Genomic DNA, 27,467 nt, shown 5'->3' on the forward strand with positions numbered 1-27,467 from the left:
ATGTTCCGAGGAGGAGTGGATGACAAATATATCCGCTCTATGATAGAGACGGCTGTGTCTGTACGAGGTACAAGCAGAGCAGCAGTAGGCGTATGAGGGGTGGCAAGGAGAACCAACCGCAGGGGACGAACCTCAGTAAGTCTATCCACAAACTGCTGACTCAACACTGCATTGATGTGTCGAATGCAGGCAAAGTGCTCCTCAGTGATGGCAATAACTGCGCCCAGTGCCCGAGCTCCACATAGGAGCTCGAACAACGGCTGCAGCATCGATGTGGGGAGACGGAAGTAGGGTCGAATCCAATTTAAATGACCCAAAATTTGTTGTAATTGAACGAGGGTTAGGGGTTGGGGTAGAACCACTTCCGGGCGAACAGGGGCAGCATAGGTTTGTAAAACCTTATGCCCGAGATACTGGTAGGGATAAGAGCGTTGGATTTTTTCTGGTGCCACTAACAGGCCATTTTGGCTGAGAATCTGGGACAAATATTCAAGCTGTTGTGCTGTGACCTGGGGACCGCTAAGCAAAATGTCATCCATATAATGGTAGACCTTTAGTGTGGGGTATCAGGCACGAAAAGGGGCGAGGTCCCGATCCACAAAAAGTTGACACAAGGTTGGACTATTTTGCATTCCCTGGGGCAAGACCTTCCACTGATACCTTTAAGAGGGTCGCTGATTATTGTATTCTGGCACCGTAAACACGAATTTTTCGTGATCTTGTGGGCAAAGCGGGATTGTGAAAAAACAATTTTTTAAATCTAACACACAAAGCTGATTGGTTTGAGGAATTAAATTCGGGTTCGGCAACCCAAACTGCAAGGGGCCCATGGGTTGGATGCATTTATTTCCCTTAAATTGTGTAACAGCCTCCATGCACCAGATTTTTTCTTAATAACGAACACCGGGGTGTTTCCAGGACTAGTGGAGCTCTCCAAGTGCAGTGCATGCAAATGTTGTTGTACAAGTGAATGAAGCGCTTTCAGTTTTTCTAGGGGGAGGGGGCACTGGTCAATCCATACAGGCTCTAAGGATTGCCATACCAATGGTAATGCGGAGGACAAGGTGGGTGGGGGAGGGTTTTGGGCCATTATATATTAATATCGAGGGTGGTGTCCAGCTTTACAAGTAAGTCACGGCCCCAAATATTGAGGTGGACAGGGAGCACAAAAGGGCGGATCGTAGCAAGGACACGGCCTCCTGGTTTAGAGACTGTGACCCAAGACCCTGGGTTCGGGGGGGACCCGTCGTGCGGTTTCCCGACCCGCTACGACACTGATTAGCCCAGTGATAGCCCTTCCGACACTTGGGGCACTTCTTTGAGGAGTGAGCGGGCGCCGTCGATGAGCGGCACTCCCACTGAAAGTGACCCTCCTTACCACAGCGATAACAACGCTTCCCCTGCTTCCCGCTTTTCCGCAGGGCGGCGGCCAGAACTCCAGCTTTATGTGCCTGAGTTTCGATGTTTTGGCACGCCCACAGCATGTCCGACAGCTCTAGAACGCCAGCGTTTTGTGCCGCCTGGAGAGCACGGCGGCAATCCTCGTTCTCATTTTCAGCCGCCATTTTTAACAGAATCTCCTGAGCTGCTGCAGGGCTATTCACCTGTCGGAGGATAGCCTCCTGCAATCTGTTGGTAAAATCCATAAAGGACTCTGATGCACCCTGACGGATACTGGCAAAGCTTTTAGTAGGCCTGCCTGAATCCAGGACCTTCCGGAAGGCATGCTGAGCGCAGGTGGAAATAATGGGGAAGACTGCATCTGAATGGTAGCAAACTGGCCCTCCCCTGCCAACTGCTCGTAAGTGACACCTTGCACTATATATACCTGGGCTTGGCATTCCGCCATCTGCCGATAGTCACTAAGCCAAATAACATACTGACTGGGCGTCAGCATCATGCGCAACAGCGCCTTCCAATCTTCAGGGACCAGGGTGTACCCAGTATCTAGCCCTTCAAGGAGACCACGTACATACGTGCTAGTGAGGCCGAACTCGCGAATCGCTTTCTTTACCTCTCTGATCACCGAGTAAGGCAAACTGACCCAGTTTGCAAGCTGGTTGCCCTGGCCATCATCCTGCCAGGTCACCGGGCAAACTGAGACCAGATCAGCTAATTCCTCTGCTGTAAGATCTGGGCGAGTCTTCGCTGCATGAACCATTTGTTGCACCAGCGAAAGCCCCTGAGCAGACGCGGATGACCCCCCGGGGGGCCCCGGAGCATGGGGCCCCATGGGGGGACGGCGACCACTCACCGGCTCCAGATGGGAAGTCAAAGGAGGCGGCAGTAATTGAGGCACTGGGGGCGAAGCAGTGGGAGGGATGGCTGCAGGAGTGGACGGGGGTGGCGAGATCGGCAGCCCCTCTATTGGCGCGGGAGAGGGTCTTTCCGAGGCGACACACTGTATCGCATCGCCAAGAGGGGGGATGGCTGCAGGAGCGGACGGGAGTGGCGAGATCACCAGCCTCTCTATTGGCGCGAGGGAGGGCCTTTCCGAGGCAACACGCTGTACTGCGTCGCGGCAGAGGTGCCAGGCATGTAAAGCCTGCACGGGTGCCCGAGGCTCTTTGTGCAATATCTGGCCCAACTGCTCCCAGTCCGCTAGCTTAAGAGTTCTGGCTTCAGGATACCATGGGCATTGGGCACTCACCTCCTGTAGCAGGAGAGTGAGTTCTCGAGCGGGGCAGTCATGCTGAGCCTTACGCAGCAAATACTGTAGCTCATTACGGTGTTGCACTTGCAAAGCAGAGAGGGAGCTTCCCATACTTACCACAACAAAAAATACTCACCGGGATCCGTGAGGCGGATGAGTGACGCGTCTGAAACCCTTGCCGGGCGAGGTGAGTGCTGAGGGCCCCACGTTTGGGCGCCAGTTGTTGCGGTTCAAATACAAGACAGGACAAGCTTTAAGCAAGCAAGCAGGCTGGTCTGCCGACGGGCTGGTCTGCCTGTCAGCTTTTCCACCCTCTCTCCCCCCGCGCATTACATACTCCAACAGATAAAAGGAATACACTGGCTTTGTATAATATTCTTATTTACCAATTTCTAGCTACCGCATTCCTTGCTCTCGGGCCTTAAGCCCAGTTCTGGGAGGCTTCCCACGGTTCATGTCATCTGGGCGAGATTCCAAGGTTCATGCCCTTGAGAGGAGCCGTGTGTGCACAGCTCCTACACAACACTCCGGGTGTGCCCTGAATGTTGCCAAGCGTATGAACCTTGCATGAATGCTACAGGGATGCAGGACAGTTTCCTAGCACTTTGTGAAGGAGAGTAAAGGGCAGGTTGGTCATTATGCTGCCAGCTCACTAACCCATCGTGCTGAGGTGATAGCCACCAAAAAGATCACTTTCATGGCAAGATGGGTGAGAGAGCAGGTTAAGATGGGTGAGAAGAATGGTTTAAGAGGCAAAGAGTCCTGTAGCACCTTTTAGACTAACACACGTTTTGGAGCATAAGCTTTTGTGGGTGAATACCTACTTCGATGCATGTACAAGGATGGTTTAGTGAGGGCAGGGAGGATGAGATTCAGGTCCTAAGAGGGGGTAGGCTTCCACATGGATGGGAAGGCATTTAGAAGACTGTGAAAGAAGTGGGCAGTGCTTGGGTGAGTGAAGATGGAAAACCCATCCACAGTGGGGAGAAAGGCACTGCGTGTCGCCAGGTGGACATGAACAGAGGAATGTGTGAGGCCCATCTGTCAAAGGTGCAGAAGGTAGGCCAGGAGCATGGGAATGGAGATGGAAGTCCAGAGGATAGTAGTGGTGGTGCACCCAGTCGGTGAAGTGTCATCATTTAGCTTGGTAGCGGGATCTAATAGATGACCAACTGCTGTAGTGAGGATGTCATGCACAGAGGCAGAGCACTCCCTGTCTACAAGTGAGCCTCATCCAAATACCAGGCCGTGAGGTGGAGCTGTATGCCTGTGAGAGAAGATTCAGGAGGGTGGGAAGGCAGATTTAGGGGGCAAGTGAAGAGGTGGAGGAGATGGTGAACCAATACTGGCAAGGCCAGGAGGAGGCTATGAGAATGACGGTAACATGATCCCATCGCACCTTGTGCAGGATTTGCAGGAGCAGGGAAATGGGCAGGAAGGTATAGCAGAGTTCGGTGGTCCAGGGAAGGAGAAGGTATCACCCTGTGATCGCGGTCCAAGGGCTCCTCTGGAGCAGAAAAGGGGATATTTGTGGTTTGTGGCTGTCACCTGGTATGCCCCATTGGCAAAAGACCAAGCGAAGCATGGGTTCATGGAGCTTACACTCGTGATTTGCATAGCAGGACCTGCTGAGCATGTCTGCCAGAGAGTTGCTGGTGCCTGGGAGGTGCATGGCATGAAGGGTGACCTTGTGCCGGAGGCACCAGTTCAGGAGGACGATGGCCTCCGTGCAGAGGGAGGGGGACCGGGCACTGCCTTGCTTGTTGAACTATACAATCACCATTTTGTTGGACTGCAGTTTCATAGATTCATAGATACTAAGGTCAGAAGGGATCATTATGATCATCTAGTCCGACCTCCTGCACAACGCAGGCCACAGAATCTCACCTACCCACTCCTGCAATAAACCTCCCACCTACGTCTGAGCTATTGAAGTCTTCAAATCGTGGTTTAAAGACTTCAAGAAGCAGAGAATCCTCCAGCAAGTGACCCGTGCCCCATGCTGCAGAGGAAGGCGAAAAACCTCCAGGGCCTCTTTCAATCTGCCCTGGAGGAAAATTCCTTCCCGACCCAAAATATGGTGATCAGCTAAACCCTGAGCATATAGGCAAGATTCACCAGCCAGATACCCAGAAAAGAATTTTCTGTAGTAACTCAGATCCCACCCCATCTAACATCCCATCACAGGCCATTGGGCCTATTTACCATGAATATTTAAAGATCAATTAATTACCAAAATCATGTTATCCCATCATACCATCTCCTCCATAAACCTATCGAGTTTAATCTTAAAGCCAGATGATCTTTTGTCCCCACTGCTTCCCTTGGAAGCCTATTCCAAAACTTCACTCCTCCGATGGTTAGAAACCTTCGTCTAATTTCAAGTCTAAACTTCCCAATGACCAGCTTATATCCATTTGTTCTTGTGTCCACACTGGTACTGAGCTTAAATAATTCCTCTCCCTCTCCGGTATTTATCCCTCTGATATATTTATAGAGAGCAATCATATCTCCCCTCAACCTTCTTTTAGTTAGGCTAAACAAGCCAAGCTCCTTGAGTCTCCTTTCATAAGACAGGCTTTCCATTCCTCGGATCATCCTAGTAGCCCTTCTCTGTACCTGTTCCAGTCTGAATTCATCCTTCTTAAACATAGGAGACCAGAACTGCACACAGTATTTCAGATGAGGTCTCACCAGTGCCTTGTATAACAGTACTAAAACCTCCTTATCTCTACTGGAAATACCTCGCCTGATGCATCCCAAGACCGCATAAGCTTTTTTCACGGCCATATCACATTGGCGGTTCGTAGTCATCCTATGATCAACCAATACTCCAAGGTCCTTTTCCTCCTCCATTACTTCTAATTGATGCGTCCCCAGCTTATAACTAAAATTCTTGTTATTAATCCCTAAATGCATAACCTTACACTTCTCACTATTAAATTTCGTCCTATTACTATTACTCCAGTTTACAAGGTCATCCAAATCTTCCTGTATGATTTCCCGGTCCTTCTCTAAATCGGCAATACCTCCCAGCTTTGTATCATCTGCAAACTTTATTAGCACACTCCCACATTTTGTGCCGAGGTCAGTAATAAAAAGATTAAATAAGATTGGTCCCAAAACCGATCCCTGAGGAACTCCACTGATAACCTCCCTCCAGCCTGACAGTGCACCTTTCAGCAGGACCTGCTGTAGTCTCCCTGTTAACCAATTCCTTGTCCACCTTTCAATTTTCATATTGATCCCCATCTTTTCCAATTTAACTAATAATTCCCTATGTGGCACGGTATCAAATGCCTTACTGAAATCTAGGTAAATTAGATCCACTGCGTTTCCTTTGTCTAAAAAAATCTGTTACTTTCTCCAAGAAGGAGATCAGGTTGGTTTGGCACGATCTACCTTTTGTAAAACCATGTTGTATTGTGTCCCATTTACCATTGATCTCAATGTCCTTAACTACTTTCTCCTTCAAAATTTTTTCCAAGACCTTGCATACTACAGATGTCAAACTAACAGGCCTCTAGTTACCCGGATCACTTTTTTTTTTCCTTTCTTAAAAATAGGAAATATGTTAGCAATTCTCCAGTCATACGGTACAATCCCGGAATTTACAGATTCATTAAAAATTCTTGCTAATGGGCTTGCAATTTCATGTGCCAATTCCTTTAATATTCTTGGATGAAGATTATCTGGGCCCCCCGATTTAGTCCCATTAAGCTGTTTGAGTTTCGCTTCTACCTCAGATATGGTAATATCTACCTCCATATCCTCATTCCCATTTGTCATGCTACCATTATCCCTAAGATCCTCTTTAGCCTTATTAAAGACTGAGGCAAAGTATTTGTTTAGATATTGGGCATGCCTAGATTATCCTTGACCTCCACTCCATCCTCAGTGTTTAGCGGTCCCATGTCTTCTTTCTTCGTTTTCTTCTTATTTATATGGCTGTAGAACCTTTTACTATTGGTTTTAATTCCCTTTGCAAGGTCCAACTCTACTTGACTTTAGCCGGTCTCACTTTATCCCTACATGTTCTGACCTCAATAAGGTAGCTTTCCTTGCTGATCCCTCCCATCTTCAACTCCCTGTATTAAATATTAAATGCTTTCTGCTTTTTCTTAATCACCTCTCTGAGATGCTTGCTCATCCAGCTTGGTCTACAACTCCTGCCTATGAATTTTTTCCCCTTTCTTGGGATGCAAGCTTCAGTTAGCTTCTGCAGCTTTGATTTAAATAATCCCAGGCCTCCTCTGCCTTTAGATCCATAAATTCTTCAAGTAAATCCACTTCCCTAACTAATTTCCTTAATTTTTGAAAGTCAGCCCTTTTGAAATCAAAAACCCTAGTTGCAGATCTATTTTTGTTAATCCTTCCGTTCAGTTTGAACTGAATTAGCTCATGATCACTTGAACCAAGGTTGTCCCCTACAACCATTTCTTCTATGAGGTCCTCACTACTCACCAAAACCAAATCTAAAATGGCATCCCCTCTAATCGGTTCAGCAACTACTTGATGAAGGAATCCATCAGCTATCGCATCTAGGAAAATCTGAGCCCTATTATTATTACTAGCGCTCATCCTCCAGTCTATATCTGGGAAGTTAAAGTCTCCCATGATCACGCAGTTTCAATTAGTATTTACTTCATTAAAAACATTGAAGAGGGCTCTATCCATATCCAAATTAGATCCCGGCGGTCTATAGCACACCTTAAGCACTATCCCAGGGGAGGCGCTAGTAGTTTTCTTCCTCAATGTAATTTTTACGCAGACAGACTCTGTCTTATCCATTCTATATTTCTTTAAATTCTACCTCATCACTGATATACAATGCTACTCCACCACCTTTACCTTTATTTCGGTCTTTCCTAAACTGCACATACCCTTCAATACCTGTAGTCCAGTCATGACTACTATTCCACCATGTTTCTGTTTTCCCTATAAAATCTGGTTTCACTTCCTGCACCAGTAGCTCTAGTTCCTCCATTTTGTTACTGAGGCTCCCCGCACTGGTGTACAAACATCTTCATTTTTGCTGTTTGGCCTCGCTCACATTCTGTACCCTATTAGGCACGGTCATTCTACAGCCAGTATAACCTATTAGACTGGAATCCACACTGCCCTTCCTCCTTATATACGTTCTCCTACCCACGGCTGTATCCTTTCTTACTTCGTTTTCTTCCCTCACAATGCTAAAATCCAGCATGGAGATTACCTGGACATCTCCCCACCATCTCTCCCAAATTCCTAGTTTAAAGCTCTCAATCAGTTGTGCCTGCCTCCATCCTAGAAGTCTATTTCCTTCCCTATTCAGATGAAGTCCATTCCGAGAGAACTGTCCTCTGTCCATGAATGCCTCCCAGTGGCCATACATCCCAAAGCCCTCCTTATAGCACCACTGCCTAAGCCATCTGTTGATAGTCATAATCTTGTCACACCTTTGTTGCCCGTCTCTAGGAACAGGCAGAATCCCACTGAAGATCACCTGAGCCTCGATTTCCTTAAGCGTCTTCCCCAGCCTAATATAGTCTCCCTTAACACTTTCCAGCGAGAATCTAGCCGTATCATTTGTTCCCACATGAAGGATAATTAGGGGATTCTTTCCTGCTCCCTTTAGGATCCTTTTCAACTTCAGGTCTATATCCTGTATCTTAGCACCTGGAAGACAGCACACCCTTCTATTCTCTGGATCAGCTCTGGTTACAAGCCTGTCTATTCTTCTCAGCAAAGAGTCCCCAATCACATAGACCTGCCTTTTCCAGGTGACGATGCTATTCTCCTATCTATCAGTCTATCCCCTGTTCCCTCTGGCTGCAAGTTCTTTCCATTCCTATTCTCCCTTGTGATCCTCTTCAACCCATCCTGTATCCTCCTGGGGCTCATATTTGGTGTAGTCTCCAGTGACACTTCCCCTTTTCCTATAGGACTAGCCACTCTTCTCTTCTTCCTTGCCCTTCCACCTTCAGTGACTACCTGCTGAGCCCCTTCTTCATTTTCCAACTCTGCAAACCTGTTCTTAAGCTCAGTTGAACATGGCAGGATCTGATAAGGGGCAGCCTGAAATGCCAATATATTGATGTGCATCCATGCTACTTGCAGTGTCCAGATGCCTTGAGCCAAACAGCCCTCCAGATCAGCATCCCACCCAACAAGGGAGATGTCCGTGGTGAGAGTGGTGCGGGGAGAACGAACAGGATGCCATCTAGGACCTTTGATGGGTTGGTCCACCACATGAGGGAAGCGAGAACAGAAGGGGGAAGCAGAATATGTTTGCCCAAGTGGTCCATCTGAACCATCTTGTAAATCTACTGGAGCTACAGTTGGAGGAAGCAGATATGCAGGCAGGCACGAGGAGTAATGGAGGTGCAGGCTGCCATGCAGCCAAGGAGGGAGGGGCACTGGCGAAGTCGCGTATGAGGCGACTTTGCCCTTTGGCGGCACGAAGTAATAAGGGGAATAGAATCCACGGCTATGGTAATGGTGGCGGATGCATTCGTCGGAGCCTCTCCAGAGGAGTGTCTGTGCCTCTTCTTAGAGGAAACTATGACAGGAAGGATCCCCACAACGGGTGGGTGACATGGGGGGGGGAACGAGTGGAACTCTATCTAGTACCTGACAGATGACGTCAAGTACCCATTGATCAGTGGTGATCTTGCCCCAATTGTGGGTGAACATGGCAAGACAGCCCCTGAAGATGATATGGGATGCTGCAGGAAGGGTGTGAGGTGGTTCATGGGTCTTGAAGGGGGAATCAAAAGGGCTGCTTGGATGACAGTGAAGTTGGGCCGAGGCGGTGGAAGTGGCAGAATAATGGGGTCACTGGGTATGTTGGCAATGGCGAGAGGCCTTCCATGAGTATTGAAAGTAGGGCTGGTAGGTGGATCAGAGATGGGGGTGGAAAGACGGTCTCTGCTATCAGTAGGTCAGAGCCAGGGTGTAAATGCTGAGTGAACGTACGGTGGCATGGGAATTCTTTAAAAGAGTGGAAGGATTTGTCCATACTGTGGCTGAAAAGCTTGTGGTTGTCAAAGGAGAGGTCCTCAAGGGTTGTCTGGACCTCCTTAAGGAAGCTGGAGGGCTGGAGTCAAGAATTCCGGCAGAGAACAACAGCAGTTGCCAGAGCGTAGGATGCAGTGTCAAGGGCATTGACTTGCAGCCTGAAGGGCCACCTTGGCGATGAGCTTACCCTCATCAAGTAACACCTGCAAGTCCTGCTGTTTGTCCACCAGAAGGGCTGGAACTCTGCTAGATTAGAATAGGATAGGAAATCATATTTTGCCAAGATGGCTGGTAATTGACAGGGAAGTAAATCTTGCACCCCAAAAAGTCCAACTTCTTTGCCACCCAGACTGGAGGAGTGGCCTTGAGGTGTTGCTGTCGGGCATGCTCAGTCGCTGCATGGACCACAAGCGAATTGGGAGGGGGATGAGTGAATAGGAAATCCATACCTTTAGATAAGAGGAAGTAGCGGCATTCAGCGTGCTTCAGGGTGGGAACACAGGAAGCCGGGGTGTGTCAGACTGCCTGGGCTGGGTAGAGGATGGCCTCATGTATCAGGAGAGCAGTCCGGGAGGGCCCTGACCATGGGTGGCACGTGATTCCTCCATTTGGGAAGGCTGGATGTGCGCGGACCATGGCCGCAGACCATGGCCCTGCACCGAGGCCTACCCCTGCTTGGCCCCCTCCCTCTGAAGCCATGCCCACACTCCACCACCGGCCCTATATGGCCCCTTCTCCCAAGGCCCTCCACTGACCTCTCACACCTCTTTGCCTGCCCCCCCGATCTCCCCACCTGCCCGGCCACTCACCATTTGCACATGCCTCTTCACCCCCTCCCCCAAAGCCCCCATGAGGGCAGAGAGGGGATGGGAAGATGTGGAGCAAGGATGGGGCCTCGGGGAAAGAGGACAAGTGGAAGCAGGTCCTCAGGGTGGAGCACGGGCAGGGCCACGACCCTTATGCCCATGGCTATGCTTCTAATGTGCACGGTGTTTCTACGGTTGTAGCGGCACCACGGGTAGTGGCGATGGGAGGGAGGCGGGACTCTCACTAGTAGTGACAGTCACAGTTCCAGTGGATCTGCTGGTCCCGGTTCCAACTGTGCACGTGGGCACATAGCTTCATCCATCAGATACTTGTGGAGGCGGAGTTCTCTTGCTTCCTGAGTGTGAGGCAGGACTGAGTGGCAGATGGAGCAGTGGGCGACGATGTGGACATTGCCAAAGGAATAGAGGCAACGGTGGTGCTTGTCACAGAGAAGGAACGCAGGCATGAGGCACAGTTCTTGAAGCCGGCCTGCCAGGACATAGACCCCAGAAGGGCAGGATGTGTGCACAGGGACACCCCTTGAGGGGAAGAAATCCAACAGCAGAACAAAAAACTAATGACTGTATACTAGAAAAAACTGGAAACCTATCCACGGAAGGCAAGAATGGACAAAGAGTTCTACTAGCAAGCTAAGAGCACCGAGGAACAGGGGTGCTGACCCTGGTCATGCGGCGGTAAGAGGGAACTGGAGTGGCGTCAACCCACATAGCCCCTTAAAGCCTCAGACACACCACGCAGCCGACACAAGTGCGAGTCAATGGACACTACGGTGTACAAGTTCTGGTTCCGAAACATGGGGCGCATGCACACCCACATCTGGAATCCGTACAGGGGCCATCACCCAAAGAAGAACGAAGAGTTACAGTACCTGTGTCGGTCGCAGTATATTAGCAAGATAAGGTGGGAGAGGTAATATCTTTTATCATACCAACTTCTGTTAGTGAGAGAAGCAGCTTTCAAGCAACAGAGCTCTTCTTCACATTACAATATATGATGAAGATATAAAGGATGCAAGAAACAGCTTTATATGATACATTTCTTGCACAAATGATCTCATGGTTGCTTGGCCCTTAGATTCCAGTGAAGTTACCATTTGTTAAAAGAGCTAAAGCCATCCAAACACAATCTGAGTACCAACACTCAGAGACGGTCCATAAATATCAAATGTGTTTGTGGAGGCCCATGTCTCCAGTGGGAAAAACTGTACAGCACCCATCCTAAGCTTATGTAGGTGAAGAGGCTATGCCATCAATAATTAAAGTTCTGTACTGGTGTAATTTTAAAAAAGATGCTAGAGGAGTTATATTTTTGTCCCTGCAAAATAGGTTTTATAGATACCTGAGGGTAAAGGTGAAAAGATGCACCATCCAATCTAATTCTGAACAACGCAGATACATGGCTTTCAGAACCTTCCATGGGAAACTTATACATACAATCTTTTGTGATTTGGTTCATTCCTTTCCATAATCCTTCCCTCATCAATCCTATGACCTTAATCGTATATTAAAATGGAATGGAACTCAGAAATTGAACAAAAAACCCACAACCATCAATGTTTGGAAGGCTCTTCACATCAGAAAGTGAATCCACAGAACATTCTGTGGTTGCCACTCTCTTGCTTTACAGCTCACTAATTAAAAGAGAGTTTTCCATGCTATCAGGATTGGGTTTAGTACTGCTTTGTGAACCAGTGCAGTCAGTATTCAAGAGAGCAACTGAATGCTCTGCCTAGAGAAGTATTATAGACGCTGTCACTAGAAGTGTTTAAGAAGAAATTAGGAAAAAATCCTTGAAAAGCAACCATGTACGGGAAAATCTTGCTCCATGCTACCAGTTGGAGTCCAAACCCAGGATATCTTTTCAGCCATCATCATTTATGAGTCCATGATCATTGCTGATGAGAGAGCGCAAAATGCTGCTACTGCGTCCTCCCCCATCGTCTGTATCTTTTAATCTTCAGGAAAAAAAGTGTGACAGGTTAATCTGTGTGAGACTGATCACGTGACCGTCACCTTCTGAATAGAATCTCAACACCTGTGAGGTGCGTTTTAATGTTAAGACAACACCACAAGAACCCGTCCATCTAAGCACAGTCTCAAACAAACACAATATACAGCTGATTTCTCCTCTGACCTCCTCCCATTGGCAGCCCTCTCCCTGAATCTCCTTTTTCCTCTTGTAAATTGGGGGAAGTAATTAATTGAACACAGATGGGCCAGCGCTGCTACTCTGCAGGCAGGGAGCAGTGTTCCTTTTTCTACATGGGGTTTCCTATGTTTTTATATGGTGCCCATCATCACCCAGTGTACTTCCCCCCAAATATTCAGTAAGTTTAGCAGAAGAGAATATTCACTTAGCCTCTCCTCCAACTCCAAAGAGAAAAAAATGCCCTCAAAGGAAGTTTAAACAACACAATGTACCTGACCAACGCATTCACATTCTGCATGGAATGGAACATATTCCTTTTCTTTGCTGTACATCCCCTGTGCAATATGTGCAGATTTCTCTTTATTATCTTGAAATTGAAGATCAGCAATGTTGTCAAAAAGTTTGGTAAGATGACGGGTCACCTGTTCCCAGACAATATAACAGGTTTAAGAAAATCAACCACCAGACATTTGTTCAGATTTTCTATTTTTAATTCACATTTATCTTTATGTGGATTAAGACAAGTAGGTAAATAAGCATTCTCTCGCTTTTCCCCCCCACCCACCCCAATTGCATACAATCCTGATTCTACAGGCCTTCACCACACAGAACTTGCATTGATCTTAGCAGGAGTTAAACAGGACAGCAGCACTGGACCAGCATTTTTGTCTTAGGTCTTAAAGATAATCAAGAAATAAAGACCAAATTCTCCATAACATCGTGGAAGCCCTGCGGTTACTCTAAGTTACGCTGGAAGCTAACTTCAGTAGGACGCCACACAGGTGCAGAGCTCTGCCCACAAAGACCTGATTGCAAGATCAGGATCCTAGGCCTATATTTGAATGCTTTGCTTAAGAGACATTCCGTGCTCATGGGAAAAAAGTGCCAGCCTGACAGCCAGGGAGACTGAAGTTCACTGTCCACAAAATAAATGTGGCGTGAGACGTAGTAGTGCAAAAACTTCCTCGTTGCCCTGCCCGTATGCCACAATCCTAGCATGAGTGGGCAATTCAGTGGCAGTGGTCTCTCTACTGGAATGTGCAGTTTTAAAGATGATACAGGTCCATAAGATTTAGTTATGTAAGGAAGCTATGAGAATTTATGATTGTGTTTTTTAAAAGATCATTATTTGAGTCTCATGAGTCCTTTATTCTTTGGTAAAGTATTATTCCTTGCTTTAGGCATCATATCCCTTCTAAATATGCTGCACTTAAGGCACAGAAATAATTCTGATACCCTGAGAATTAATGGCTGCAGCAGGAATGGTCACTACTGGGATGCCATCTGGCTTGTAGATAAGGTGATGTAAAGCTTCTGAATAAATATTCAAGTGCAGATGCTTCAATATAAATGAGCCTTTAGCTGTCACACAACCTGGCAGATTACAGTTTATGGGGAGCAAACAGAGTCATGGTTACAAAAACATTCCAAGTACAATAGTCAGAAGCTCAATCAGTGACAATATAACAAACACCATAGATCTTTCAGAGCTACTTGTCATTGTTACAAGTGGCATGCCTGAGATTTGATCTCTAACAAATGCTGGGCCACAAGCAGGATGGACTTGATGATCTCATAGGACTTTTCCATCTTTGACTTTCTATGAGATATTGTGCACATGCCATCTGTAATATTTCCTGTAAGAGAAGGCACACCACTTGAAACACTTCCTCCCTTGAAGATTGTTTCATTTCTTCCTGTATGATGCTGTCTAGCAGATAGCCAGCTCAGGCTAGAGCAATAGGGTGTATGTAAATATCAAAGAAATGCTAAAAGGTCATTGTGTGTTCAAGCCAATTCATTTGTTAGAATAAATCAAAAGGAGATTTGATTGTATTGTTTTTGCCTATCTGTATTCTGTTGTCGTTATCACATTAATGTAACTACATGTAAAGTATATCCTGTAATTAGGTAATCCTAGATCAAAGAAAAAACAACGAGAATTTTGTGGCACCTTAGAGACTAACAAATTTATGTGGGTTTTAGCCCATGAAAGCTTATGCCCAAATAAATTTGTTAGTCTCTAAGGTGCCACAAGGACTCCTCGTTGTTGATACAGACTAACACGGCAACCCCTCTGAAACCTAGATCAAAGGTGCATTAGTATTAGGATGACAATTTACTTAATGTGTAAAACTTCATGAAAACTAATGAAAGATTGTTTGGACTGCTGTAAATAAATACACTGATGTGCAACCCAATTACTGATACATACATAAAAAGAATTGGTGCCTTGGAACTGTAAATGAAGAAGCATGCTAATTTCAAAGCATGGGCCATTGTGTTCGACAATGGGAAATCCACAGACATAGTCTGGATTTAGTCAACAGAAAGGAAAAACCCATGCTGTGATGGAGACATTAGCCAGATTGCTTTCTGGGGAAGGCAGCTATACAAGTGATCCTCAAAAAGAAAAGGAGTACTTGTGGCAGCTTAGAGACTAACAAATGTATTTGAGCATAAGCTTTCGTGAGCTACAGCTCACTTCATCGGATGTAGCTCACGAAAACTTATGCTCAAATACATTTGTTAGTCTCTAAGGTGCCACAAGTACTCCTTTTCTTTTTGCGGATACAGACTAACACAGCTGCTACTCTGAAACAAGTGATCCTGTATCTCTGGACTGATGGATTCTGACATGGTGGAATACTGAGTGATTGGACAGAGATCCCTAGAGCTATTCTGTAGGTAACCCTGAGAGACTTATGAAAAACTAGCAGATTCCAAAATAATAGCAGAGATTTAGTACTTACAAACTTTGACTCACTTGTTAATGTATTTTACCTGCTTTAACCTCTCAATAACTCATTTCTTTTTCTTAGCTAATAAACCTTTAGTTAGTTTACTAAAGAAATTGGCTGTCAGCATTATCTTAGATGTGAGATCCAGAGCATCCATTGACCTGGGGTAAGTGACCAACCCTTTGTGGTTGGGAGTAACTTAATGCAAGGTGATTTTTGGTTTTAATAACTCTTCATCACAAAGGACAGCAGCAGTTTGTCTGGGTAGTAAAGAGAGGCTGGAGAGCCTAAGAGGACTGTCTTTGGCTCCTTGGTGAGACTAATATAGTAATCCAGAGCACACATTTGTTACTGGGTTAGTGAAATTCCACCAATTTGGAGTGTCTTCCCTGTTTTCTGACAGTCTGACCTAAGATTGGCACTCTTTATTGTAAGCCATACCAGAAAACGTGACACCCTGTTTAAGCACTTACAATTTTTCCCCACAAAAAACAAAGAAACAAGCAGTGACTGTATTATTTACAAATATTTATGTTTTGTTTACAGTGAAATCATACTTTAAAGGAGCAAGCAGCCGTATATATTCACCTCACAATTAATACTGCGAAGGGTTTCTTTGGACATAATGAAATTGCAAAACTGTGCAAGCAATATTACCTGTCTTGGCTGTGTTCCTTTTGAGAGGATGTCAAGTAAATCAGCTGAAGAGACAAAATAGAACCGAGGAAAAGCTAAGCGTTTGGTTTCTAAATACTCAGCAAGAGCTTTTTCACAAAGAGAAAGCCTGAAAATAAAAAGACAATGTTACTGACATTTACATTTCAGAATTGTATGATAAAAAGGGAAATTTCCTTTTATGAAGTTGCAAAATAAGAATTAAGTTGTGGGTATTTAAAAGTGGATAGATTTGGTGGTATAAACCACCAAAGACCCTGAAGAAGCCATTATAGAAACACTCCAAAGACTTCTCAGGGAGGAATGGGGTGGGAAAGAGGTCATTTGTAGAAAGGAAATTAGATAAGTTTTCTATATTGGTTCAGGAGCAATTAGTAGAGAGACAGAGATAAGCAGGGAATAATAAGATTTCCTCTTATTTTTTTAGGGTAAGTATGGTGAAACGGTTCAGGGAGCACCCTTCTACTGAAGGATACCTCGATCAAGGAATGAAAGCCAAATCTGTAGTGCTGTATAAAAGTAGCAATTGATGATCAGGTGGCAGCTTTACAGATTTCCCTCCATGGAAATTCTCAGACATTATGCTGCCTGACTGAACCAGGACATGCTCCTTTTTCAGGTGATCCTGAAAGTCCCAAAGAGCCAAGCTACATGGAGGCAGGTACCAGCAAAGTCCATGGGGGCACACTGTTTTGGGTAAGTGGATGTCTCCCTCCAGCTTATTTCCCTAAAGTGTCCAACTTGAAGGAGTACAGGGTGGGGACAGACACCCTATTGTTGATCAGGGAGGTGGAAATTTTGGGTGGAGGTGGTTTGTTAACCTCAACCAGCAACTAAATCCGGGGAAAGGGAAGTGGCTGCTACTCTGAAGATGTAATACAAGTTTCTCTTTTCTTATAATGTGAGTAGTGGCATATGTTGCCACTGACAGGGGCAGCAAGGCTCTGGACAGCTGCTCAAGTCTCAGGCTGCTTTGAAAAACAACAACAACAACAAAAAAAACCCCTTGCTTAGGCTAGTGGTTCTCAACCAGGAGTCCAGGGCCCCCTAGGGGACCATGAGCAGGTTTCAGGGGGCCTGCCAAGCATGGAGGGCATTAGACCTTCAAGAACAGTGGTTCTCAAAATTAGGGCCACCGCTTGTTCAGGGAAAGCCCCTAGCAGGCCGGGCCGGTTTGTTTACCTGCTGTGTCTGCAGGTTTGGCCGATCGCAGCTCCCACTGGCCATGGTTCGCCTCTCCAGGCCAATGGGGGCTGCGGGAAGCGGCGCAGGCCAAAGGATGTGCTGGCCGCCCTTCCTGCAGCCCACACTGGCCTGGAACGGCAAACCATGGCCAGCGGGAGCCGCGATTGGCCGAACCTGCGGACGTGGAAGGTAAACAAACTGACCTGGCCTGCCAGGGGCTTTCCCTGAACAAGCAGCGGCCCTAGTTTGAGAACCATTGATCTAGGGCCCAGGGCAGAAAGCCAAAGCCCCACTGCAAGGGACTGCAGCCCAGGACCATGAGCTCCACCACCCAAGGCTGAAGCTGAAGCCTGAGCAACTTAGCTTTGCGGTGCCCCCGTGATGTGGGACCTGAGCAACTGCCTTGCTTCCTACCCCTTAATGCCGGCCCTGGCTTTTATATGCAGAAAAACAGTTGTTGTGACTGATGTGGAGTTTTTATTGCTTGTTGGGGGAGGGGGAGGACTCAAAGAAAAAAGGTTGAGAACCCCTGGTTTAGGCTATGCAGAGAAAGCAGCCCACCTCTTCCACTGGCTTGTTATCAGTGCTAGCCACAACGGTACCACCAGACCAGCAGCTAATCATTTTGGCCTCCCAAAATGCATCCCTATAATCAAAGCAAGTTTTCACTGCTCCCCCTGGGTTGGAACCTTTAATGGAGGAGCAAGATTAAAGACATACCTAGTGACATGCTCCAGGAGGCTCTATGGTGGATACTGTCCACTATCTCCAGCCCTAAGCATTATTTTAGAGAGAGAGAGAGAGAGAGAGAGACACAGAGAGAGAGAGAGAAAAAAAAAGAAATCTCCCAGTCCCTCAGATCCAACCCGGAAGAGATGAGTGGGGGATATGAAATTTGACCTAAATTAAACTATTTAAAAAACAAACTGACAAAAAATTGGTAAGTTTATACGATCTAAACCATCAATATTTAAAAAGTGCCTCAAATGGTAAGCTCTCTTTTTAAAGTGTCAGAGTGTCACCTGATGAAGGGAAGAAACTATAGATAAAATATCAGCCAGACAGCATGAGGAAACTATTGGGATCTAAAGTAAGGGCCAATCTATACTAGAAGTGCTACATCAGCACAGCTGCAATGATACAGCTTCTGGTGAAGATGCTCTAAGCAAACAGGAGAGCGCTCTCCCGTCAGCATAATTACTTCACCTCCACGAAAGGTGGAAACTCTGTCGGCAGAAGAGCGTCTCCTACTGACATAGCACTAGTTTGGACAGCGCTTAGGTCCCTGTAACTTGCATCGCTCATGGGGGTGGCTTTTTCACATCCCATAGGGATGTAAGTTATATTGACATAAGCCCTAAGTCTTCAAAGACAGTACGTTGCTGTCAACCTGCACAAAAGAAACAAAACAAACACACAGGGCAGCCTCCCAGCATTCCTTTACTGATTGTTCCTGACCTACACATTTGAACATATTCAAAATTATAGCTTCAATTTTACCTGTGTTGCAGACTTTCAAGTTTTTCATATAGATTTGGTTTGGTTGCTGCTTCTAGCACATTTTTTGTATTTGCTGTCTCAATCATTAATTCCTGTGTGAAAGTGAAGAGGTGTTAATTCAAACCAAGAAATTCCTTCATATACCATTTGCTAAAATGAGTTAATAAAGGTGCGCAAGAGTTGGAGAGAATGGTACTAATTAGTTTATTTCTGGTTCCATTTTTATAACTATTTATTTAGTTTTATAGCTTTTTAAATTGAAGGTAAAAGCATTAAATAAATGTAGAAATACACTACAAGTCAATTGTGCCTGTGGAAAGAAACTTCTGCTGCACTTTCATGATCACTTTCACGTGATCCCTTCTAACAAAAAGGGCGACAAACAGTAGCAGAAAAGTGTTAACTCCCATCATGTTTCTTTGCTTGGACTGAAATATAAATGACCTGATTCTCCACTGCCTTGGATTTTATGTGGTCATTCACATCTACACAAAAAGGCTGAGAAGCGAGCATAAAATACTACAAAATCAGAATGGCAGTGTTTTACAACTCCTTTGCACTGGCATAAATGACTACACAAGATTCAGAGCTACAGAGAATCAAGCCCAAAAGATTCAGATCTCAGTTAAACGAAGATGCATCCATTAGATAAGAAAACTAATTCTAAAAGTCTTTTCTCGTTACAATTTGTCCAGCACTGAGCTACTGGAAATATTTGTGATCATCCTATACTATGGACTGGATTATGTCCCTGCCTATATAACCATAAGGGGGAGAAAACTCCTCACACCTTAGATCCAGGTTTATAGGGACAAACAGGTGCTGTATACGTGCTCTATTCCGTCACCCAAACCAGTGGATGGGATGGGGCAGAGAGGGGCAGAGGTTGGGTGGAGCATTAATTTCTTCCTCCATACTTAAACATGTGGGTATTATCTGATAAGGACCAGTAGCAGATCACTACCCCCTAAAGCAGCGTGGAAGTCTATCTGAGCCCTGGCCTGCACTCAAAATTTATACCAACATAGTTATGTTGGTCAGGGGTGTGCAAAAGATTACCCCCCACCTCCCATCAATGGAGCTTATTCTGACAAAACCCCAAGTGTGGCTCCAGCTATCCCGACTGAAGAAGGCTCCTGTCAGCCTAGCTACTGTCGTTCAGGGAAGTAGCGTTCCTATGCGGGATAGATCTCCTCCTTCTATATGATTCATCTACACAAAAGGGCTATTTTGGCATAGAAGTTGTAGTATAGATATAGCCTGAAACAGGATTCTTCTCCCCTGTGCTGATCCTGGTGTGCTGCTCCTTAGCATAAAGGTTTTTTGCACTGTTATATTTGGTTTTCTTCTTATTCATTATTAATGAAGTCTAATTATCCACACATCATAATTAAAATACCAATAATATTTTATGATGTGTATTTAAGATAATGGACACTCTACTTTTCCTAAAATAAAAAGACAAGAGGAACCATTTTACTGTATTACGATAAATTATGTCCTACTAACTTTGAAGTCTGCATCAACTTCATCAAATCTTTTAGCGTCTTCAGGCAGCTGGGTTCTGATATCTTCAGAGCCAAGGAAGATGCTTTCTTGATGAGACCATGTGCGTTGAACTTCCATCCAAATGACAATGACTGAGTCTGCCACATTCAATGTCCTTTGCCAGCTTGTGACTTGTTCAATGAAATATTCTACATACTTACTTTGCAGAATTGTTTGCAACTGAACCTAGAAAAACAGAAGGAGAGCAGCAAAAAAGTGGTAATCAGAATAACTTATCAAGCACAGGAGCCATAGCTAAGAAAACTTTCACAAATGCTCTTGCAACTTATTATTATTGTATATCAGAGCATAAGACATTTTCTAGCCTTGCAAACGGACAACATATTATTAAATGATTTCAAAGAATCTACGAAAATATAAGACCAAGGAGCTGTAATTTTGCTAACTCCTACACAGAGACAGAAATTTTCCTTAAGATATATATAGTTAAACAGCATACATATAATTTTATAGACTAACATCTGGGGCAAATAGGATTCACTGTAAATAAACATTCTAGAAAAAGTTGTGAGTTTAAACTATTAAAAATGCATCAGGAATAACGAGAATACATGTACTGGTAATATTAATACACCAAAGTCTTACCTGGTTGTTCTCTAAAGTTTCAAAAAGCTGTTCATCAGATTTTAATAATGGAGTTCTGGTTCTGTGATGCTCTTCATAGCAGAACTCCATGTTAGCCCATGTTTGGCTGATCTCTGTAAGAATCTGGTTAAAAACGGTAGAGGTAACACTTTTATATACAGTACTTAAGTTTGATGCCTCAGGTTGCAAAACAAAACTGTTCTATTTCAAAAAGCAGTATTTGTATAATACACCACATGCAAAGCAATTAAACACTCTTTCATCTACTGCCATTCATCACATATCCCTTTCCAACTAGGTCACATGAAACTATGTGTGTCAGTCATAAAGAAATTTATGGCTAAGTTTTGTCCATGTTCATGAGTAAATTAATATGAAGGATTGTCATGCCAGAGGATAACAGAAAGAGAAATGGGATTAACCCACCTTCTCAGTGCTCAGCTCTTTCACTGCTTTGTCAACAATGCTTCGCACTTCATCTTCCACCTTATGCAGCTGTAGTCCCAGCAAGTCTGCTAAGGTTGTGCCTTCAGTTGTTGACAATCTGACCTGTAAAATAAACAAAATCTTTGTACAAAATATGCCTTGTGAGGTATCATTTGAAAACCAATACCTTGCTGGTCAATATCATGGTGAAGTGTGTGTAGCAACATTATATGTAAAATTATGAACATAAGCTGAAACCATGATTGAAGTGTGTTTACCAGACAAGTCTGGGGAGCAGGTAAACATGTTTCTCAAAGACAAAGGACAAGCTGACGCATCCAGCCAGATGTCATCAAAGCTGTTGGGCCATCACCTTCAAGTGGCCATTCTTTAGCAAGAAAGGGTGGCCGGAGCAAAGAAATCTGCATCTTAGCAAACAACAGCCTAGAACCTTTTTCACCACCAGACCCCTTGTCTCCATCCTCACAGTGGGAATGAACGTAATCTAGGGGTAACCTTCAGGAAAATGCATCATCAAAAGGAGACAGAACTGAAAGAGTGATGGGCAAAGACACCCCAAGTTCTCTCTCCCTATCCATCTGTCACCCTTGCACCTAAGACAACAAAAGAAGCAAGCCTGTGTGAGCAGATCCTGGCCTGAGAATTTGGTCAGCAATGGTACTGGAAACATGGGAAGAGATTTCAACTTGAGCCAAGGCTAGCTTGTTAAGTTTATTAGGAAGCTTCCTTTCTCTTGTAACCATTTCTGACTTTAATTCCTTATACTTGTACTCCCTTAAAATCTTATCTCCTTATAGCTAAATTAACTTGTTTTATTCTTTAATCAAAACTAACCCAGCATTGTGAGCTGTATGAGTAACTCCATTTAGGGTAGCAAACTGTTGTATATTGATTCCCTTAGAGGAGCAAGGGACTTAATATACTGGACTGCCCAGGAGAGGGCTCGACAGCGCAGAACACATGTTTTGGGGAGAAATCATGGGATTGTGTTGAGGTCACCCTACAAGTGGTAACCAAGACTAGTGGAAACCAGAGTGTGATGGACATGTGGCTGCCAGGCTGCAGCTATGCACAGACTCAGACTGCATGCTGGAAGGCTGTCTGTGAGAAGCCCAGGTGGGAGCTACTGTAGCAAAGCCTTGGGAGACACCAAAGTTCGCAGGGCAGGGGTGACACAGCCACTCACGAGTCTGGATTGCACCCTGGAATGTCATAGATTCCCACTGTGCTTTTGTATTGCTCCATCAACTGTACTGGAAATAAGATTATCTCATCTGGAAATACCTGCCCAACATGGACACATATTCCCTAGTGGAGTATGGCTGAAGCAGGCTTTTAATGTAAGGTAATCTCAAAAACTTCTCCTTATATAGATGTTAGGAAAATTAGAGATCTGTAAAGTCTAAGATTTAAGCAAGGCTTTTATAGTGTTTAAAACGTGGTGCAATTCTCAACGTAGTACTATATCAAGAAGTATAGAGAAACAGCACCTATGCTGAGGTTTTATAGAATCCGATTTAAGTGTCCTCAGGAGTCAATATCTTCACACTAGCCACAGCTATAGTCCTCTCGTGAGTATTTTCACCATTGAACTCAGTGCATAGATACTGTTTGAGTGAACTGGCAGGAAACCGAACGCCAGTCCTCAAGTCAATGGTAGTACTTATAGTGCATAGATGCCAGCACATGAGTAAATCTTTTCAGGATTGGACACAAAAGCTATGTCTACGCCGCCCCACAGTTCAGAAGCGTGAATAGCAGTGAGCACCAATGTGCTGCATTGGAACTTCCCTGTGTGGATGCATCAAATACTCTGTAAATTATATTTTCCCTTCCCCATATTGTCACTTCTCCTCCTCTTTTGGTAAGTACATTTCTTTCATGAACTCGAAACCCTCTTTATTTAATATTCCAGTTGTCTTGATTTAGCCAAATCTGTCACCTCAACCAAAACATACTTTGCCCTCATCGTCTATGTTTCTAATTCAGAAGTCATGTCATGCTTACTCAGAATTAGAGCTAATTGAAAAATTACTACATTTAAAAATTTTCCTCCAAAAATGGCCTTTTATTGAAGTTGAAATGTTTTGTTTTTCAGTTTTCTATTTTTTCCTTTTAAAAAATAGCTGAAAATTCTATAAAAATTCATGACAAATTACAATCCCCAACCCAAAAAGTTGGTCCATTTGAATTCTACTTTTTTTTGTGAAATTCCTTTTTCAACCAGCTCTATTCCCAAACATTTATGTAAAATGAACAACCCTTTTCCAATACTAGCTTCCCTCTTTGTCTTATCCAGCATCAGCCCCACAGTCCACCCTCCTGTTCTTTCAGCCTTTGCTATGAAAAGGTTGTGTGTGTCTTCTAAATAAATAAATAAATAAACCTCATTTGCATCCTTCTCTCTCTCTGGCATTCTTTATTTCATCAGTGGCTCCATCACAACCTTAAAACATTTCATCCACATTACTATTAGCTTGTTTTTAACAATAATTATTAGCAGTATTTTAATCCTGCCAGAATGCTGTGGGACACTGGTCCCATACTTATTCTGAGAGCTGGAAAGGCATGTTACGGCACCTCCCATGTTTGTGTTCTGGGGCTTCTTGAATGCAGCACTCAGCTGCTGCTTATTTGTAAATATTTATAACAGCCTCCATCAGGATTGGGCTCCATTTACTGGGCACGGTACACACAGAAAAGAGATCATCCCTTCCCGTAATCAAACCCTCCCTTCAAATCTAGTTGGCAACCCTTTTACTAAGCAAGCCAGGTTTGACTTCAGAAGATTGGATTATTCCTTTTGTTCTTGTACAAACTGTGAAGTCACCTCTCAACACAGAAGGGATCTAGGAATCCAAAACCTTCCTTTCTGCACCAGCAGGATATGCTCTGATCCTGGAAACCAATCATCTCCTTTCATTCCTGGCACCACTAGCTTAATTACACACTGGATGCCACCAAGTACTGTTAGAGGGCTTATTCCTTCACCCACTTACTTCCCTGGTCCTTCTCGCATGAACAGAGAGCAACAATACCCGAAGTCCAAAGGTGCAAACAATTCGATGTTTATTGGGGTGAACTTCCAGCAAGCATGATTCCAGTTTCCTTCCTTAGTATCCTCCTTCCCAGCTCTGACACCACAGAGCCTTACACCTGTGTCCCTGTTCCCATTCCTACCCTTAGCTAAACATGATTCCAACTTCCTTACTCCCATTCCCTGTTCCCATTTCCCCCTTTAGCAAAACATGATTCCAATTTTCTTACCCCCATTCCCTGTTCCCATCTCACACACCCACATGCCCACCCCCACCCACACCCACACCCAGTCACTTCCTCATTGACTACAGATTATATAGTAAAACTTGACTTCTGCTTAGCTATACCTTAACCAATCATTTTCCTGAAATTTAACTAACCAATCCTAACATATTGTAACATGATTATGTAACCAATTATATCCCACCACCTCAATTAGTTTACACCCAGCAAAATTAATTATACAGCAGACAGGAACAATCACAGAACCAGACAGAGATTATACAGACAAACAACAGCAAAGTGGGAACTATAATGACAAAACAATACAGAAGTGAGGATTTCACATCCCAGCTATTGATAAGTGAGTTCTTGCCAGACAGGATGCTATCAAACTAAGTTTCCTTTTACATTGTCTAGGCACTTCCCTTTCTCTGGAGGTGATAGGAACTATCCTGTCCTGATAGTGCCTAACAGCCCAATAGCACCTTATTTCAGTGTGACTAGTTTGGAATGTGAGGATGTGACCGTTCGCTTCCCAGCTTATGGCTGCCTCTGCTGCTTAGCCAAAGGCCTGAGCCTAAGCACAGGGCCACAAACTGTCACAGTAAGAGAAGGCCCTTACACTGGCAGACAGTGGTTTTGATTCTTTCTTTTATACCTCTATCACTAGCCAAGTGATAAGAATACACCTAAATTCTTAGAGTATAGGCCTTTACAGACAGGCCTGAATATCTATATCCTAACAAGTACCACTATACTGATGGCACGAGAAAGCATTGTTTGTTGCTGGATACTTACACCTGTTGCATTCATGAGTCGGTGCCAATGTCTCTCTCTTATTGCAGGATTCTGCAATTCTGATACTGCCCTCAGTGATGTCATTAGGTTCTTCACTGTTAACTCCAGACCTATGTATACATCCCAGGAGTGAATTTCCTTGTCCAATGAACACACTTCCTAAGAAACAGGATAAAAATAATGGTCATGGTTACGTGCTACTATCATAAAGTCACCATTCATCTTGCTGATACTGTTTAAAAAAAATTCTTTCCAAAACGTCTCTTCTTACTCCTGGGGGGAATTGTGCCAAAAATTCTGCAACAAAAGGTTTAAATTCTGTGCATAACATTTGCAAATTCTGCATATTTTATTTGTCAAAATAACACAATATAATCACACCAGTTTCAAATATTTTTGGTCATTTATTTCAAAATACCTGTCAGCAAGTAAATCTGTAACAATACAGACAACAAAAAAGATTGAGGAAACATTTTTGACATATAGATTCCTTACTAGACATATTAATACAGAACTCTGAGTAATAATTCATTTAAACTACAATACAGAACCGTATTTCCCGCACCCCTCAGAAGCAGTGCAAAGGCTTGGGGGAGTCAGGGGTAATGGAGGAACTGAGGGAGAGGAAAGTAATTGCTGGGAAGAAGCCTGGGTGTGAACTTGGAGGGTTGTTGGGTATGGGTGGGAAAAGTATGGAACAGGGTTTTTTGGGGGAGCGGGGAGGGATTGTTAGGGAACTTCTCCCATGCAGACCCTGGCTGACCCCTAGCCTCTCCCATTCAGTCAATGAATGTGTCCCTGCACCCCCTGTCCCACTCCCCCCATCCCCGTGCCTCCACTCCCATTCACCCCCAGGCTGCCCTCCCCCATTAGCCCTTATGAGCCTGTGTGTTACCCCTCCCCCAAGCAGCTCCACTTTTTCTGGTCTCCCCATAGCCCCTGTCTCATGACCTGGCCAGACAGGCACTGTGAAGAAGGCAGGCTCCTTCTTTTCCCTAGCTGGCCAGGAGCTGCTGCTCTGGTCTATTGCCACAGTGCCCTCTGGTGGGCAAAAGGCAGAACTGCAGCAACTTTTAGCAAAAGTTTTTTCTGCGCAAAAAAAGTTAATTAATGAGCTGCACATATTTTTATGTGCACATGCAGTGGCACAGAATTCCCCCAAGAGTATATCTTCTGTACATAAATATGGGAGTCTTAACTATGACAAGATTAGGGATGGTTTTAGTTGGGTCATTGGTCATGTTGTTACTTGTACTGTTTTATTGAAAAAGTTTGTAGATTAACCTAGATCTCTGGATGAACCAGTTTTAAATAAACTGAAAATAAATAAATGAATATATTTACACAGTGATTATAAAAAGATTCTGATTAAACCAGAACCCTCTCCTTTATTATGGCTCTTATGAACTTGGTCTAATATTTTTATAAGTTAGTTTATTGCATGTAAGAAACTACTTCCAACTAGGGGGAATAACTAGGGGGAAATCTTTGGTACATGCAGAGATGTGATGAATGTGACATACATGTAGTGTGTAGCAGTTGTCCGGATTAGAAGGACATTATTTATTTAAAACCATGGTTTAAAATTAAGAGAGATTCACAATGGGCCTGATTCTTCTGTCACTTACACTAGTATAAGTAAGGAGTACCTCCACTGAAGTCCAGTTAATTTGGTGTAAAACCAGTCTGGGGGGGGAGGGGAGGAAGATCCATGTCCACAGAGACCTCTCTTTCACTTTTTCCCATGAACCACTGATATAAGAGAGGGTCCTGCCAATTCTCCTGGTATCTCAGTTCCTGTTTCTGATCCAATCTCCCCATGTTCTATAAAACTATTGCCTTCTCCTTTGTACAACTCCCATCAGGAAACCATTATTAATATTTTAAGGGAAGAAGTTCCATATTTTCAAAAGGTATTCTTCTCTACAAGTGAAAGTCTCCAACAGACTTTCAGTGCTCCTGGACTAGCAAAATCTGTCCAAATACAGAACACAAACACCTGCAAATTCCACTGATCTCTGGACTAATGGCTTTTATCTGCAGAAGCCGCCACATAGAGCCCCACCTTCTTTATATTT

The 27,467-nt window shown here is 44.4% G+C and overlaps 1 protein-coding gene across 1 annotated transcript in view; it reads right to left on the bottom strand.

The window, feature by feature from the left end:
- Positions 1-27,467, bottom strand: part of DNAH11 (dynein axonemal heavy chain 11) — a 293,766-nt gene that overhangs the window by 197,915 nt on the left and 68,384 nt on the right. Inside the window, exons 23-29 of the mRNA XM_077808745.1 lie at positions 25,390-25,548; positions 21,310-21,432; positions 20,884-21,006; positions 20,239-20,463; positions 18,730-18,821; positions 16,027-16,153; positions 12,901-13,050 (exon numbers count right to left, since the gene is read on the bottom strand). Of these exons, the coding sequence (XP_077664871.1) occupies positions 12,901-13,050; positions 16,027-16,153; positions 18,730-18,821; positions 20,239-20,463; positions 20,884-21,006; positions 21,310-21,432; positions 25,390-25,548 (999 nt within the window). The remainder of the gene's footprint in view (positions 1-12,900; positions 13,051-16,026; positions 16,154-18,729; positions 18,822-20,238; positions 20,464-20,883; positions 21,007-21,309; positions 21,433-25,389; positions 25,549-27,467) is intronic.

The sequence above is a fragment of the Eretmochelys imbricata genome, chromosome 2, assembly GCF_965152235.1.
Source record: "Eretmochelys imbricata isolate rEreImb1 chromosome 2, rEreImb1.hap1, whole genome shotgun sequence".
Classification (NCBI taxonomy): domain Eukaryota; kingdom Metazoa; phylum Chordata; order Testudines; family Cheloniidae; genus Eretmochelys; species Eretmochelys imbricata.